Genomic DNA, 18909 nt, shown 5'->3' with positions numbered 1-18909 from the left:
ATGTCACCTCACACTGAGAGGTAAGACGTGACCTACTTCGCACCACCCCAGCACCTCCTGTGAAGGAAGCACGGTGCGGCACACCAGCATGGAGGAACGAACAAGCCGCGTTACACAGTCTAACCAAGAGCTGCTTCGCCTCTAATAAGGTAACACATACCTCTACTCATACACGCGCCACGACACGCTTCAGGAACACATGTGGCACAATTCTTATCTTGAGCCATGATCTTGTGAGGGCTTTCTATATACTTTCACCTGGAGTATGTGTGAGCTGCCTATGCAAATCCTCTTGCGAGTGTTTCGGTAGCACGGTGAGTACAGCTCTTGTTATGCTACCGAAACACATCTTGCCGTAGGTTGACAGGTTGTGCGTCTAACTTGTACGTCGTCCGGGTCAAAAACCATTATTATCTTTGTCCACCGGTGCATTAAAGGGACTTTGACACGGTCACCTGGAGAAATAGAAGTGAGGGTGTGGTATGCCTACAGAGATATGCAAAGTGGGTCGCAAAAGAATGTTTCAATGCAAAAAAAGCCGTAGATATTGCCAGCCGCATACCTCGCCCACCTCCAGCAACCAAAATTTTGCCATTGCGGTCGCTGTCATTTACTTTTTTTGACATGATGTGTTGAAAGGAGCGGAGCCCTAATTTTTACTGAAGTTTCAGCCGCTGCAAATAGTTCAATTTCAGCGCCAAGCCGAACAAAGCTAAACTATATCGATTTCACGCGCAGCCGACCACATAACATTAATAATCGCCGTAATGCAGATGCTCACACGTATACCTCTTCAATTGTTACATCACGGCTCGTGACTGCATCAGTGTTTTGCGGCCCTGGGACTGCTCATGCGTTTGTACAAGTATTTAGTCATAAAATTCGTGCTCGACAAAATAGGCCCAAATTTCTGAAGCCTATTTTTGGATGCACGTCGATTAACCTAATAAACACTGGTCAACGTCATTGTTTGTGAGCTAAAAAGAAGGGCTTTCTGCCCGCTAAAGAACGAGTAAGACTCAAGTAAAAGACGTAACAGAAATGTTTGGTTCAAATCAGAATCAAACACAGGTCTTTCTGAAGGGTAAGCTGGTGTTCTGTCACACAGTAATGGAATTGCTCAAGGCTGTCTTGGAAAAAAATGGAAAAGGCCACCATATGAATGCGATATATTGGGTAACAATGCGTTATAGAACCACACAATCATGCCAGGCGTTACAACATTGGCATTGTTTAAAGGCCGACACACGAAGCACTGAGAAGCATTTCATCATCACCAGTAGGAACATGAAAAGAGCGCGCCGCTGCGTTGTCTCACATGTTGGATTACGGAAGTGCAGGGGACCCTTCGTGGATTCAGAAAAAAAGCCCCGCCTCCTCGAACAGAATCGTAAGGAAATATGAATGCATTTTTGCGCGGAGAGAGGGTACCCTAGCCATCCGGCATTCACCTTCTCCGACTTCTGCCATCACCTTCAGAGCCGGCCAGCTAGTGAATAGTTGAGAGTGAGGAGAGCGGACGGGAGAGTGGCACGCCAGCGTTCTCGGTTCGGTGTTGGCGTTTCACAGTGGCGTCTCGAGCACGCATTTTCCGATGTTCCTTAGACACACCCAGCCAGCGAACGGTCGACAGTGAGGCGCACGCAGCAGAGAGGGCAAATGGCGAGAAAAGCGGTGACGCACAGCACCTGCCCTCCGCTACACCTCGCACCACATGCTTCGTTTGCTAGGGGTGAGGATAAGCGCGCACGCCTGATGCAGTTGCTATGACCAAAGAGAGCGCAGAGGTAACACCTGCTGGTGCGTGGACAACGCAGGGTGCTTTTATAAACCGATTAAGAAATACCTTCGCATTAAAAATAAACCTCGTAATAGGCATTTGGCCCCTGTAGGTTTAGTAGGCATTTTCAATTTGAAACGACCAATGTTACTTGCACAAGCGTCAGCTTCTTTGCGGCACGATAACATATTCACACAGAAGCGAAGAAAGGCTAGCGATTGAGATTGCATGGGGTCCTATTACGCTATCGCATTCAATTCTTGAAGGCGAACTTCAAGCATTGGCTGAGGTGTTCAAATTTGAGGCCTTTTTAGTCAATGTAAGCCGCTTTGACTGCTCCTTTAGCTGGGGGTTGTCTCTCGTCAATGCGCCGGTGTGTACGCTAGTGCTAATTGCTCTCCCTAGAGACGCAGCTGTGCTCTTCATTTCAAGAGTGCTCACTAGATGGCGCACCGCTGCTCAGGCGACGCTCACTCCACTCCCGGCGTGTGCTCTAGTTTGATAACAGACGGCTAGGCAGCCACGCCTATATATAGCGCTATATATAGGTGCGCCGAAAGCGCCTATATATAGCGCCTATATATATCCTTTTTCTTTCGCTGGACATCACTCAGTTGTCATTACTACTACCCCCTGTGAGGAACGTGGAAGGCAAGGTGGCGGTGCGGAGAGCTTGCAACGCGGCTGCAGCATGGGCTCGCAGTCCGGACCCTTCTCGAACTTCTCACTAGATCCTATAATTCAGGATCTCTGGATTGGTACTTCACGGATCGCAAAACCATCTTAATAAAAGCAAAACGTTCCTCAGAGCTTATGTGATCCGTAAATAAGCTCTTGAACAAAATGTATATACTGCATCAGCATTTAAATATCTGTATTAGCACATTATTGTGGAAATAATAAAAATTGTAGATATATAACGTGTATATACAATCACACGACAACAGCTCTCGTGCCACGTCTTTATATGATGATGATATAACATATAAACCAAAGATTGACAGTTTACCGGGCATAACCTCTGGAGCAAGCTCCTTCATCATCAATCACTTTGTGCATATGCAGAAGACTTTTTTGTTAGACGCAATATTGAAGATCTAACAGGTAATGATTTCAAGATAACTATAGGACGTTTTATTAGTATAAATTGCAATAGAAGTAAGAAAAAAGAAATAGACAGAATGTTAACTGGCCGCTGACATGGAGCGAGCCTGCAAGATCCGAACAACGCGTCCGATGCTCCACCAACTGAACTAAACCACCAGTCACATACCCACCCAATTTATGGGGTATATACGCGCAACTAAACGTGAGAGTGCCGCTCAGCGCCACTGGATAGCCATGGCGGCCAGTGCAGAGCACATTTATTTTACCTGGCAGAACGCAACGATTTCTCCTGTTGCAACCGTAAACATATATCGACGGCCCTATTCATAAAGAGATGCGAACATGCTCAAACTATGACAGTGACACGAGCTTCACCATTTTCCGATTGATACAGCATGCCGAAAATACTTGCCTCCTTGTCGCAACGATGAGAGGCACCTAGCGCTAACCTTTTTGAGCAAGAGCACTCTAACCGAATGTACTATGAAGCAGAACTTGACACACACACACACACACACACACACACACACACACACACACACACACACACACACACACACACACACACACACACACACACACACACACACACACACACACACACACACACACACACACACACACACACACACGCACACACACACACACACACACACACACACACACACACACACACACAAGCACGCACGCACGCACGCACTCACTCACTCACTCACTCACACACACGCATGCGCACGTGATGTATATGGGACAAGACAAAGACAACGTGGAAAAGCCACCGACAATGTATAATTAAGTGCTATCGCAATAGCGCATGAAACCTTTCTTTAAGTAAGCATCTTCGGCCAATCCCTGCCACTGGTGTTGTCAAGCCTCGATTATCCTCTTGTGTGACCGCAGTTCGGCGGTGGCCAACTACTTGAGCTGGCGCATCGTGCAAGTGATGGGCCAGTACGCGACCGAGCGGTTCCGGCGGGCGAGGTTCCGCTTCGACCGGTACAGGTACTTGCTCCAGGACGTGGGCGAGATTCCGCGAGCGTGCGTGCGCCTCACGTCACGACTGCTGCACTTCGCAGTGGGCCGGCTCTACTTCGACCGGCACATCTCGCGGCCGGCCGAGCGGTACAGGAAAGTACGTGCATGAATTACGGACAATCTAAGACAACGTATGTCTTACGCACATTCCTTATCCCACTCTGATATCGCACTGCCGAGCTCGTGTATTCATCGTCATTCATTAAAGGCACGTATCGCTTATTGCGCTGAATTCAAGCTTGTCTACAAGATTTACCAAGATCAGTTCCACGACCCTGACCATTGTGCTCGTTCGCAGCTGTACGACATGGCTGAAGAGCTGCGGGACGCCTTTGCTGTCCTCATTGACCTCAACACCTGGATGGACTCGGACACCAAGGAGAGGGCGAGGCAGAAGGTGCGCCCACTGAGAATAGATTTCAAGATGAATGTTATAACAACAGGTACACGAAGGCGAGCACTGCAGAGAACACAGAGATAAACGCACCCGAATCATCGTCGAGGCTGCGCAGATGACACTCATGCAGGAGGAAGCCTTCTTTTATTTTCTCCAACGAGGAATTAAGAGTTCCTCCAGTTTCTTTTTTGGTATGTGTTTTTTGCTGATGTTTTTTTTGCTCGTATTTTCTTGTCCAGCTGCATCACCTGCAGATGAACATCGGCTTCCCGCCCTGGATCAAGAGCGACCGGGACCTGGACGAGTACTACAAGGACGTAAGTGCATGAATACTGTGCTCAGAATAGGAGAACGTAAACATGTTGAGATTAACGAGACTTGTGTTCCTGACCAGCTGCATAATAATAATATTCCCTAGCTGCGACGCCCACAGGCAGACAAAATTGATAAGTTGATTTCAGTAAACACTTTTACTTTGTCACTGCATTCGCAATACTTGCAAATAATATTTAAACCGTCACAAGGCCAACTACGAACTATAGTAGTAAGCATGTTTGGTTTTGGTTGAGAAGATTTACGCCGAGCTCTTGGGACGGTATAAGATCGGGGGATCAGGATAAGGATAAACCTGTTTTATTTAAAAGGGCAGTAACACTGAAGAGTCATTGCCCACAATCTCGCTCCTTAAAGGGGACATGAAACGCTTTTTAGGTAGCCACAGAATGAAATTACTAGAAGAACGTATTGCTTCAGAAATTCAACAGCACAAAAATTTGAAGAATCCGCCCAGTACGAGCGGAGTTACAAAATTTTTTTCCCACGCTGCAATCGCATTCTCTCTTTACTCGTCCACATGGAGGCACTGGAAGGTAATATGAAGATATTCCAAGGGAAAAAAATTACGCCATGCGCGCCTCGTAACCTGGAGTCATTTTTTCTTCAAATGAGTGGTTTTTTCAGTGTGATCGCACGCGTAGACAAGTCACGGCCTCCCGCAGTGATCTCTGTAACGACCGAGTGAGCCATGTTTAAATCAGCAATGGCTGACAGATGACCTTCTATGAGTGATTTTCGAACGTCTTACTTCATTTTTTAGGGAAGGGTAAGCAATATTTAGTGATCCTTGATAATGTATTGTGAATTATAGGCCATGTGCTGCGCCATAACATTCACTCGCGTGTTCACCGGAGCGCCTCCTACAGATCGGCAGCGTTTTCTGACCATGCTTAAAAAGTGCGGCAGGGCCTCTTCAGCTCATCTGGAAGAAGCCCGCAATAATGTCATCCTCGCACATGCCCCAATATTTTCTTGAAACCCTGTCTTAACGGTAAAGCACTGCACGTATGCTGGCATCACGGCATGGACATGGACGAGTGTTTCAGGTGTGGAGTAGTGGGCAGCGTGTTTGGCTCAGAATGGACATGGACGCAACGCATGTTTCTTGACGGTGGTATCTCTTACTTTTCTTTGACCTCACTGAACAATAAACGCAGGTTCCGGACTTGCGCAAGGAGGAGTTCTTCGTCAGCCTCCTGCGCACGCTTAAGATTTACAACCGCATCATGTACGCCCGATTGCGCCGCTTCAAGAAAGCCGAGGATTTTGGGTGAGTGTAAAGTGAGCCTGTGTCACGCTGTTCCTTCGAGTTCCCGTCAAACATTCTTCTTTCCAGTGCGACAATGCTCATTCTTACCCGATTTCCATAGAAACAGGAAAAGTGTTTATGATTGTCGTGTGGGCACGGTGTTCTGCGGTTGTTCGTTAGTGCTAGAAGAGAGTATGCGCACGCGAATGGGCCTTGTCGGGACACAATAGGCGTAAAGTTTCAGCACGCGTGCTTCCGACGCCAGGCAATTGTATTTAAAAACGTCGGGTGAATAGTACGCATGATTTGAAGGCTGAATGCAATGCTTCGAAAAAATGAAAGATAAATTTCTGAGAGGACATTTGATCATTGCCTGTTTCCAATAAATATTGCCACGTTCCATTTCCCAAGTTTTTGTTATCGTCCCAAAACACCACACGATTCTCAGCGCAAACCGCGCCTGCAGTTTTCTAGAAGGTTCCGGACTGTAGTAGATCATTTCGATAAGATTACGCCCACTGTGCGAACGGTACAGATTGTTCTGGAAGCTACGCCACCGCCAGCGATAACGCTAGAACATTCGACGGCAAGAGTATAAATGCCGACGCGCTTCGCCGCTTGTCAGTTGTTGATCGAAGGCCGACGCTCCGTTCGCCGCTATCAGTCCGAGACTGCTATCTGTGTGAGACTGCTGCTGTAATTGGACTTTGCTTTTACCGGGCACAGGTTCGCCCAAATAAACAGTTGAATCCCAACACGAAGTCTCTTGTCTTCGGCCACGTCACGACCCCGTGACATCTGGTGGAGGTGCTGCTTCGTTCATGTACCGCACGCCCCCGTCAAGCCGTGAACCCAGCCCACGTCGCAGAGAAGACACCGACGCCAACCAGGAGCAGCGAACAAGCCGCCGACAGCAAGGGCTACCACCAGAGTACGGGCTTCTACCAGACAAGGCGCGGAAGACGAAGGCCATGACCGCGACTGCAGCGACAATGACAACCGCAGCGTCCCAGCCCACGATGGTCACGATACTGGAGCCGACTATTCTGTCATCAGTGGATCGTTCGCCGCGAAGTTAAAGAAAGTTAGGACAGCTTGGAAAGGCCCTGAAATCCGTACAGCTGGAGGTCATCTCGTAACGCCTGCAGGAATCTGCACAGCGAGAGTCACCATTAACGGCCGTATTTATCCTACAGACTTCGTAGTCCTACAGCGTTGCTCGAGAGATGTCATCCTTGGCATTGACTTCTTATGCCTCCATGGTGCTGTCATTAACCTAAAAACAAAGTCGATAACGTTATCCACAGAAGAAGCACTACCGCTGCGCACGCCGTCAGGACACCATGCCTTGAATGTGCTGGAAGAACAAGTCACCATTCCGCCTCGCTCAAGCGTCATTATTTCAGTCGGCACTCCTAAATCACCTGACTTGGAAGGCGTCGTTGAAGGCAGTCAGCATCTGTTGGTCACCCGAAATATTTGCGTCGCAAGAGGAATTGCAGAGCTGCGGGGAGGCAAAGCAACGGTTATGCTCACGAATTTCAGCAATGACTACAAACATGTGAACAAAGGAACAACGGTCGCATACATCGAAGAAATTGTCGAAGCCACCAGTGCTTTCGCCCTCGCCGATTCTGCGGAACCTGCTCAGAGGAACCAAGCCCCTCCCATAGCTTTCGACGTCAATCCCAGACTTCCGAACGATAAGCAAGAACAGCTCAAGGCCCTGCTCCTGCAATACGAAGATTGCTTTTCGTCGTCATCGAAAATCCGGCAGACCCCAATCACGAAACATCGCATCATAACCGAAGAAAATGCCAGACCACTCCGTCGGAGTCCGTACAGTGTTTCGACGCGAGAACGTGAGGCCATGAAGAGACAAGTTGATGAAATGCTGCGGGATGACATTATCCAGCCGTCCAAGAGTCCATGGGCATCCCCCGTGGTGTTAGTGAAGAAAAAGGATGGGACCCTACGTTTCTGCGTCGATTATCGCCGCCTGAACAAAATCACAAGAAAGGACGTGTATCCTCTCCCACGAATAGGCGACGCACTTGATCGGCTCCATAACGCCAAGTACTTTTCGTCAATGGACCTCAAGACTGGCTATTGGCAAATCGAAGTCGACGAAAGAGACCGAGAGAAGACGGCGTTTATAACACCGGACGGCCTCTTCGCATTTAAGGTGATGCCCTTCGGCCTTTGCTCAGCGCCTGCAACTTTTCAACGCGTTATGGATACAGTACTGGCAGGATTGAAGTGGCAGACTTGCCTTGTGTACTTGGACGACGTCATCGTGTTTTCCTCGAGTTTCGACGAGCATCTTCGGCGCCTTGAAGCTGTACTTCAAGCCATCAAGACTTCGGGACTCACACTGAAGCCAGAAAAGTGTAGATTTGCGTATGAGGAGCTCTTGTTTCTGGGGCACGTTATCAGCAAGTCTGGAGTTCGTCCCGACCCACGGAAAACAGCCGCCATCGCCGACTTCCCGCCGCCCACTGACAAGAAAGCCGTGCGCCGATTTCTGGGCCTGTGTGCCTATTATAGGCGGTTCGTGAAAAACTTCGCCCGCATCGCCGATCCTCTCACTAACCTTACCAAGGCCGACGTGGAGTTTAAGTGGGAAACGCCGCAGGAACACGCTTTCCAGGAGCTTAAACATCGCCTCCAGACGCCTCCGTTACTTGCCCATTTCGATGAATTCGCCGAGACAGAAATACATACTGACGCAAGCAGCGTAGGCCTTGGCGCCGTTCTTGTGCAGATGGCTGACGGACTTGAAAGGGTTATTAGTTACGCCAGCTGATCGCTATCCAAAGCAGAAGCAAATTATTCCACAACAGAAAAGGAGTGCCTTGCCATCATCTGGGCTACGTCAAAATTTCGCCCCTACCTCTACGGCAGGCCCTTCAAAGTTGTGAGCGATCACCACGCATTGTGTTGGCTAGCCACCTTGAAGGACCCTTCAGGTCGCCTCGCACGATGGAGCCTGAGACTTCAAGAATATGACATTACTGTCATTTACAAGTCCGGCAAAAAACACTCCGACGCTGACTGTCTCTCTCGTGCGCCTGTAGACCAACCGCTACCCGACGACCCGGATGACGACTACTTCTTAGGAACGATAACTACCGACGACTTCGCTGAACGACAGAGGGCCGACCCGGAACTTAAGGCCCTAATAGAATACCTCGAAGGCCGGACCGCCGAAGTCCCGAAGGTATTCAAGCGCGCACTTGCGTCGTTCTTTCTACGAAACGGTCTTCTACAAAAGAAAAACTTTTCACCGCTTCGAGCTAAGTACCTCCTTGTGGTGCCTTCAGCCCTGCGACCAGAACTCCTGCAGGCTCTGCACGACGATCCGACGGCAGGGCACCTCGGTGTTTCTCGCACGCTCGCGAGGATACAAGAAAGGTACTACTGGCCACGTCTTACCACCGACGTCACTCGTTATGTGAGAACATGCCTGGACTGTCAGCGACGCAAGACACCGCCGACAAGGACAGCGGGACTTCTGCAGCCAATTGATCCACCTTGCCGACCTTTCCAGCAGATTGGTATGGACCTACTGGGGCCGTTCCCGACGTCGGCTTTTGGAAACAAGTGGATCGTGGTAGCTACCGACTACCTCCCCCGCTACGCCGAAACAAAAGCCCTGCCAAAAGGCAGTGCATCCGAGGTAGCCAAGTTCTTCGTCGAAAATATTGTCCTACGTCACGGCGCCCCGAAGGTCCTTATCACCGACAGAGGAACGGCATTCACTGCCGACTTAACTCAAGCGATCTTGGCATACAGCCAAACAAACCACCGCCGGACGACAGCGTACCACCCACAGACCAACGGCCTCACCGAGCGGCTTAACAAGACGATCGCCGACATGCTGTCAATGTACGTCGATGTCGAACACAAGACGTGGGACGCCATTCTTCCGTATGTGACCTTCGCATACAACACGGCGGTGCAGGAGACGACGGAGATATCTCCATACAAATTGGTCTACGGAAGGAGCCCGGCAACGACGCTCGATGCCATGTTACCCACCGTCACCGACGAAGAAAACCTCGATGTGAGCGAGTACCTTCAACGCGCCGAAGAAGCCCGACAACTTGCGCGTCTCCGTATCAAAAATCAACAGACGACCGACAGCCACCGTTACAACCTTCGACGACGCTCCGTGGAATACCAGCCCGGTGAACGTGTTTGGGTGTGGACGCCGATACGCCGACGTGGACTAAGTGAAAAGCTTTTGCGACGGTACTTCGGACCGTACAGGGTGGTTCGACGTCTTGGCCCACTTGATTACGAGGTTGTCCCCGACGGCATCACGAACTCTCAACGACGCCGATCGCGACCTGAAGTCGTCCATGTCGCGCGCCTCAAGCCGTTTCATGCGCGTTAACAAACTGAACCAGTGTTTTTTTGTATTATTGTTGTATCGGAATTTATTCATTGTACTTTCTTGCATTATTATTGTACTTTCATCTTTAGTTAAAGCATCGGGACGATGCCTTTTTTCAGAGGGGGGCAATGCCACGTTCCATTTCCCAAGTTTTTGTTATCGTGCCAAAACACCACACGATTCTCAGCGCAAACCGCACCTGCAGTTTTCTAGAAGGTTCCGGGCTGTAGTATATCATTTCGATAAGATCACGCCCACTGTGCGAACGGTACAGATTGTTCTGGAAGCTACGCCACCGCCAGCGATAACGCTAGAACATTCGACGGCAAGAGTATAAATGCCGACGCGCTTCGCCGCTTGTCAGTTGTTGATCGAAGGCCGACGCTCCGTTCGCCGCTATCAGTCCGAGACTGCTATCTGTGCGAGACTGCTGCTGTAATTGGACTTTCCTTTTACCGGGCACAGGTTCGCCCAAATAAACAGTTGAATCCCAACACGAAGTCTCCTGTCTTCGGCCACGTCACGACCTCGTGACAATATACTGATAATTAACCTCGCTCTTCGGTTTATAGCAGCAAGTACTGCAGCGTAAAATGAAGCGAGCCTTTTGCGTTCAGCTCATCACTTTCATACAGAAAGTTGCTTGAGGACCTAGACAAACCAAGAATGAATAATGATGCATAGACGCAGGTTGCCCCAAACATCAGATGTTTTGATAAGTCTAGCTGATTAGGAATATTTCCAAAAAAAAGTAAACACTGGGCAGTGAGCAGAGCATTATTACAGCATCGATCTTTCTGGCATTAAGCAAGAGTTATTGAAGTTCGTATTACATTCGATGTAATGAAAAATACTGTTTCATGCAATACGAAAAATTACGTCACGATTTCTTCGCAGGTGGATCCCGCCTTACCCATCCAGCATGATGCACTACAGCCTATTGGGAAACTATATGCGTATGTGTCACCATCTGACCCTTCAAGCTTCAAGTTCTCGAACTTCTTCGGGGTCGCGTGAAATCATTGTCAAGTACAAAGCGCTATGCCTAAATGTGGTCCGTTTTATTCTTTTCTTTTAGTTCTCCCAATCGACTACATTCAGTACCCGTTTTTTCTACTGGACATGACACCGTAAGTTGGTCAAACGCTTAATCTTTTCGGTTTTTACGGTGTTATTTTTAGAAGATTACTTTCGCTCTTTAAAAAGGTGCATGTGTATAGCAATCATCTCCACCCAGCTCTGCAGGGGGCCAGGTTTTACCATTTTAAGGCATGAAGTTTTCAAAAATTTAGGAGCAAGTTCGGATGCATCCCGTCAATGCAGCAACCAGTCATGAGGATCAAGCCTATGAATAATGTCCCCATGGGATCAGTGAAGAATCGTTTGAACAATAAATATCACACGGTATAACGTTTCGACTGGACCTTGTCTTCATCAGAGCAGCTACCTTCCTTTGCAGACTTTCCTGTGGTTGTTATTTCCAAAAGCCTCCCTGCTCTTTCATCAGATAAGCCATCTGGTCGAAACGTTAGTACCAGTGACACAGCTTGTGCCCCGAACAAAGTCCTAAATATACACTATCTTCAAGTTCTGTGTTGTCTGTAATTCCATACTGAAGGAGTAACCTATTCGGTATTGGTGAACGGTGCAGCGAAACCTGCACGTGCCGAACTCTAAGACGAAACTTGAATTCAATATATCGGGAAATCTGAAAATACAACTACGATGAAATAATAAAGGTGCCTTTTCATTGTGCACCTCGCAAGACATATAAATGTACGTCACTGTCTATTGATATGGCGAAAAGGAGGTTCTTTCATCACCACGCGCGCTTATTTATTTATTTATTCATTTATGGGAGTATGGGCTTACACATGGGGAATGGTTAGAAGAGAAAAATTCCCGACCAACGTAATCAGCACCGCGGTATTCTCGAGCGCTGCTGCGCGTGCTCAATGGGCGCCGGAAGCATCTAGCTTGTCATGCCCTAATGTAAGTCATGTTTTTCACTACTCAGCGGGCTTCTCGATATATGAGATAAGCAGTGACGATGTGAGGCTTCTTTTCTTCGATTTTGACCATAATGAGCATCACCATGCTTTGAAAACGACAACCTATTTATTTCGCGTCATCCACCACGTTGACAAACAAGTGAAAAAATATCCGAGGAGCTCGCACCACGGGCCACTGGTGCAACGACCGGGGTTCATCAACGTATAGACCGCAGGTTATGGCAGGGCGTAATGAAAGTTTCTGCTCCGCGCAACATCCTTTTAGTCATACCAATCGGTATCTTAAATGAATTCGGAAAAACCCTTTTCCGCGAGGTACAGTTGAAATTTGGTGAAGTAAATAAAAAAAACTTCTTGAGGCATTTGCAATTGCTCAATGTTTGAAACTTGATGTCTTTTGGCTTTTTTTGTTTGATTGAGCCGTAGGTTATCGCAAGCTTTGCCTTGAAGCATTGTCATTAGTAGAAATTATTTATATATATGAAGGATCATTCTATTTACTGGTGTTCCATAGAGTTAGGTACTCATATACTTCCTTATATTCTGTCCTGCTCCTTTTCTTCCTCACTGCGCTGGCAAAAGTTGGCAGGAAGTTTCTCAAAGTTGAAGGTTGGGCTAGTTGGGGACAGCTCATTTGACATGTGAAGCAGCATCTTTTTGTGCCTTGTTTCATGCGCTGCTTCTCCCATTAAGATAAATTGGCCGAAGATTTCATGGTGAGTGCGACAAAAAATAAGAAGTATGTCTATACATAAATGCGACAACGCTGCAATCAGTATCGTTTTTTTCGGTCTTAAGTTCACTTCATCTGCACGGCTTTGGACAGGGTTGACAAGCAGCACCAGTTAGAATTGCAGTAATGGTGTAGTCTATGCCAATGGATTTATTGCTATAGTTATTTGTAGACGCGGAAACAATAACTATGTAAACAGTATTGACATTTGTTGGTTCGTTGCTACAGTACATACGCTCACAATGTAATTACCCATTATCGTCCTTGCCTTGCACAGACCCATCAATTTCGGTGCCCTCGGAACCATTATGGGGCAGCAGCTGACGTACGGCTTCGGAGAGCAAGGTGAGGCCACGAATTGGTCCTTAAATGAAGAGCCACTAAATAAAAACACTAATTACTTAGCCTGATTTAGTACTATTTAGGAAAGATATTCCCGTTAGCGTCTAACAAAGATGGCGACCAAACAGTGAAAACGAATGCGAAAGTGACAAATTACCAGCTCTGATCAGTCTTCATGACGTGAAGGATCTCAGAGTACATTATACCCAACTTGCGGCTCACAGGCGCCCTTTACGACGAGCACGGAAAGCTGGTGGAGTGGTGGTCTCGTGAGACCCACCGCAAGTTCATCATCGGCGCCCGCTGTCTCTCCGAGCAGTACGACCAGTTCAACAACCCCATCACCGGAATGAAGGTACGCGCAATAGCGGATGCTGATCGGATGATCCTCGAATGTTTGCGCGACGCTGTTCGGCCCAGGATTGACTGATTGAACTTTTCATGTGATCCGAAACTTGGCTGTGCCATGGTGCGTTTTGCTTCAATCTGTGTGTGTCTGGGATGTGCCAAATGCGCTGTGTGTGCGCGCAAGAACGCTTGCGTGTTGTTTGTATATGATTTGATCCTGGTCTGTTCTCCACCTCAGTTGAGCGTCAACAACACCCTGGAGACGAGCATTGCCGACAACGCGGGCCTGCGACTCGCCTTCAAGGTATGTGTACCAGGAGGAGCCATGGTTGGGCAGTTGCTGACCTTCATGTATGTCAAAATTTTTAAATTTATGTGGTTGGCATGGGGCAAGGTTTAATCTCCTATTCTTCCACCTGGCCCGTAGGAGATTTGCGGAATTAAAAAGAATTGATTCATCTAACCGCCTATTAAATTCCCCTTCCCGATACAGGCCTTCCGGGTGTACATGACCAAGTACGAGGAGCGCTACGGCATGTACTCCATACCTGGAATGGAGCCCTGGACAATGGAGCAGGTCTTCTTCATCGCGTACGCCCTGGTAAGCATTGTCAAACTTTACAGCCCGCGACTATTCTTGAGCTACACGAGAGCACACTACCTTCGGGCTCTTCTATGTGGGTGCAAGATAAGTCCTGCTGTTCTTGCAAGTTCATTTTTTTTACTAACCCATTCGAAAAAAAAAAACGCGTGCAGATTGTTCTGTGAACTCAATTGCTTCAACTTTCTTTCATGGTATGCACGATTACACATCATGATTGATGGCTTTTATCATAATCGAACGATGACGTGGGACATATTTAAGGTTTAAAAGCCTGTTCGCGTGTATTTATCCGGCATTTAAACGCAGTCAAACGTATAATCTTTTTTCTTTGCACACTTCGTATTCTCTTAGCTAATTATCACTTGTAATGATGAGTGATTTCTTTTAACTTTTAACTTTTAATTTAGATAACTCTAAATAATAAACAACCACAAAATTTGTGTTCCAACAGGAACCTAAACGTACTATTGTAAAAATGGTGACAATGGCACCACTGTTTGTCTTTCTGCTTGCATCCGTAGTTTTTACCGAAGTGAGCCCTTCCCCCCCCCTCCCCAATAGTGTGTAAAGGTCAGTCGACTAATCAATCATTGTCCGATAGCTGAATTTCTTGCTTTTATGCCAATCTATATAGTATAAGACATCTTCAATTACGAACAGCTTTTTTCACTCTTGATATTTTTACTGCAGTCGCGATGTGAGGTGTCCCGGAAGCGCTCCATGTACTTCTACCTGCGCCCCCGTGACCAGATACCCAACCGCTTCCGGTGAGTAGTAACCCGAGTCAAATGCACTGAGCATTTATTTTACTCCCTCGGTAAAATCCAATGACTTTTCTCGTGGGACTACAGCAGTACACTTATGCTTGTTTTTTATAAAACTTTATCGCTTGCAGTCAACATGCAAATGCGTTATATGCCCAACTCCACAACTCCAATGTTCATATCAGTACTCACAGAGGTGAAGTCTGTTTTACGCATCACTTTTCGTTATCTCACTGTCGGACGTTTGCGCGCTCACAAATCACGTTGGTGTAAGATATTATGGCTGCATGACCGTCATGGCATGAATAGTCGTGATGGTCATTCCCAGGCAACATGCACGTAACACAAGTTGCCTGTCCATATAGCGTTATCTTGAGCACATTGTTCTACGCAATAGCTTTTTAGTGAACAAAGACAACTTTTAATCGCCAGTGTTTCTGCCCACTGATACTCCACTTAAGATTGTTTTTTCATCGTTATTGGCATATGCGGGCTTCCACGATCTGCTTCTGGCTTAGCACTTAGCGACGTCATGACCCATAAGGAGTACACTGATATGCACATTCACACAGCACGAAGCTTAAGGTTGGCTTCAATAAGAACGAACCCTCCCCCACCTCCCAAGAACTACTTATTAAGGGGCGACACTGCTTTAAAGAAGTTTTTTTTAATTTTTTGATTAACTTTGATGAAACTTGTGCAGCTTATGTATATATGTGTGCTGATTTTAATTATGCAATTATTTTTCTTGTATAAGGTGTAGTTTGTAAAATACAAAATGTTTCATGTGCCTTTTTGGGAGTGAGATTGTTTTGAAAGTAAGAGCTGCAAAGTGAGTTGACATATTACAATATTCTGGAATCAGGACTGTGTGCAATGCTACAAAAATGTATGTTCTAAATCAATTTGAAGAAAAGTTATGGTATGTTGAACATTTGTATGCGAGTCAATTACAAGCTAGAATTTCACTGGCAAGTGTTCAACATTGCTCAACATTGGTTTATAACATTCATATTTTGCTGCATTGCAATAAAATTTGATTCCAGAATATTTTGATATGCTCATTTACTTAGTTGCTTTTTTAGTTGAGGCAAAAGCCTTCTCTGCGAAAGGCATATAAAATATTTAGTATTTTGAAAACTACATTTACCACCAGAAATGTAGTTGCACATTTGAAATTTGCACACATATATACATACACTGGTGAAGTTTCACCGAAATTGATCTAGAAATAAGGGTTATTTAGGTGCTATGTTCCCCCTCAACATTTGCATATTTTATTTTTTGTTTATTCAAGTACCCTAAGGGCCCACTATAGGGACAATACATACGGGGGGGGGGCATAAATAAAAATTTTCGCAGAGAATGAATAATTGTTGGTTAATACAATTCTACGGTACAGAAATTCTAAACATCAATGCAAGCAATCCAACAACCGATCCAACGTAGGATGAAGCATAATTCTTGTGAAAGTTACATAGTTCTGAATACGTGAGAAATTCCGGATTGAACAAACAAGGTTCACTTGCAATCCTGGAAGGTAATGCGTTCCATTTTTTACTGATGACGTCAATGGCAAAATTTTGTATTTTATCAGACGGGTGAAAATAAGGTTCACTTTGAAAGCTTGGTCGGTGCGACTAGAAGTAGGAGATGGCGGTAAAATATGCGTCTGGGCAAATGACGTGTTAGAATGATACAGGTGTGGAAAAAACGTAATGTGGAAATTCGCTAGCGCACAGCAAGCGGCGGCATGCTCTGCTTTGCTTTCAAAAACGAAACGCTTTGAAATTGCGAGTATTATGATGAGATAAATAATGCTGCTTTATTATGAAATCAGAAAGATTAAAGGAGAATGGTGCTTATGAAATCATAACGGAAGTTTTAAAGTGAAGACCAGTAAACTGTCTTGATAAATAAGCAAAAACTCAGTATTTACATCGAAAGGTAAGCCAGGATCTCTGTGACTAGATGGAAAATGTGGTTACATGGACTAGCTGCTCATATTTAGCGTTGTACTTTGGAATTTACGCAGTAAGAAGCTGCTTACGTATAAGAGATTCTGTGCATAGTATTATTGTACATGCATGTTTTCACTTGTGCTGCGCCAAACATTTCATGGTCTATGTTCATTGTCTATGTTCATGGTCTATGTTTTGTGGTCTATGTTCACCCATGTCCTCGTTGCTTGTCATGTATTAGAGAGGCTCAGGTTTTCCTCAAGTGACAAACCTTTATTTCTTCCGGGCTTGCCCTCACCTTTGACATGAAATAAAATTGAACTGAATTGAATTACAGTGCCACCTAGCCAAGCACATCTAGACGACGCTCTTATTTTCACATGGCCTCTGTACGTTATCTGCAAAGGTCACGCAGACATAAACGCAAGAAAACTCGTCAAGTGCGCCCAAGTTAATTGGTTAGGTTTATCATATGGGATGTACCTTGACAATACGTACTACTAAATTTTGTTTCATATCAAAGTCAAGTGAAGTGAACCAAGAGTCTTCCAATTACACGCGACTCCCGCAGTTAGAAACATAATAAGGTTGCCCAAAGGTTTTTTAGATGCGGAAGCATCTTATACTCGCGCCTTGTAGTGCGCCGTCCGCGCCGTCCGCGCCGCTTCTCGAACATTCGACAGCTGACGCGCGCGCATGCGCCGTCGCGCCGTCGCCCACCATCTGTGCCGCGCGCGCTTCTCCTTCGAGAACATTCGACAGCTGACAGCGCATGCGCCGTCGCGCCGTCGCCATCTGTGCCGCGCGCGCGCTTCTCCTTCGAGAACATTCAACAGCTGACAGTGCATGCGCCGTCGCGCTGTATATCAAGGTCGGCGCTCGCTCGCTCAGTTGCCGCTCGTCGGTTGGTTTGTACGGCGCGTCGACGTCCAAGGTCGCGGTGAAATGAATTCCAACGAATCCACAAACACAATGATCGACGTCCCTTCGACCAGCGCCGTCCTTTCCCATACGTGTCTACGTGTTCACTCATTCAACACCCCCTCCTACAACCACGTTAACCAATTTAGCCATCGACCCAAGTAAGTCGCAATTTAACACCCCATTCCACAACCACGTTAACCAATTTAGCCATCGACCCAAGTAAGTCGCACTTTAACACCCCGTTAACCAATTATATGCTCCGCATCCTCCTCAGTGTTCCCCCGAGGGAAGCTGCGGGCAATTTTTTTTTTAATATTGATTCCTAACGTGAATCCGCCTAGTTTGGTTACAATGGAGTCTGTTTTTTTTCACGCAGAAACGAATATACAGAACGCGAATACGAATAAACGAATATACAAATGTCATATCTAAATGCACTCCTTTCATTTTCATATAGTCTAGCAAAGTTCTAAAATGTAATTAGACATTTTGGACTTTCGGAAATCTTGGACAAGGGAACATGGTTTCAAACTGTTGGGGCTCATTCCTGCGTAATAACAGTGGGGTGATTAACAATCACTTTCAAAATATACGGGTTGAAAGGGCTGGAGGTCACGAAAAGGACTGTCCTAAACGACTTCTTGTGTTGAGAGCCCCAGCTGTTGTTCGCCTGAAAAGAGCTTCTTATATACGATTTCATGTTCTCAAAGGTCGCTTTTTGTGCTTCGCAGGACCATCATCCCGCTGATGAATTTCGAGCGGTTCTCGGCCATCTTCAGCTGCAAGGTCGGCACCATCATGAACCCGGACCAGAAGTGCATTGTCTGGTAGCCGGACTTTGCCATTCGCGTGGCGTCCCGAGCAGCCGCACGCGCTGGCTAATACAAATAGCCTATAATAATTTGCATTTCACGATTC

General features: G+C 46.6%; 1 protein-coding gene across 1 annotated transcript; it reads left to right on the top strand.

Annotated features, from left to right (window-relative positions):
• On the top strand, window positions 1-18822 carry LOC119180062 (neprilysin-1-like). The gene is made up of 11 exons (XM_075888112.1): window positions 1-20; window positions 3788-4019; window positions 4221-4319; window positions 4559-4636; window positions 5813-5925; window positions 13326-13393; window positions 13615-13745; window positions 13977-14042; window positions 14232-14339; window positions 15033-15109; window positions 18723-18822. Exons 1-11 carry the CDS (start codon window positions 1-3, stop codon window positions 18820-18822), a joined length of 1092 nt encoding a protein of 363 aa, XP_075744227.1.
• The last annotated feature ends 87 nt before the right edge of the window (window positions 18823-18909 follow it).

The sequence above is a fragment of the Rhipicephalus microplus genome, chromosome 3, assembly GCF_043290135.1.
Source record: "Rhipicephalus microplus isolate Deutch F79 chromosome 3, USDA_Rmic, whole genome shotgun sequence".
Taxonomy (NCBI): Eukaryota; Metazoa; Arthropoda; class Arachnida; order Ixodida; family Ixodidae; genus Rhipicephalus; species Rhipicephalus microplus.
The sequence above is the reverse complement of the archived record's forward strand: the minus strand, read 5'-3'. Positions and strand labels throughout refer to the sequence as shown.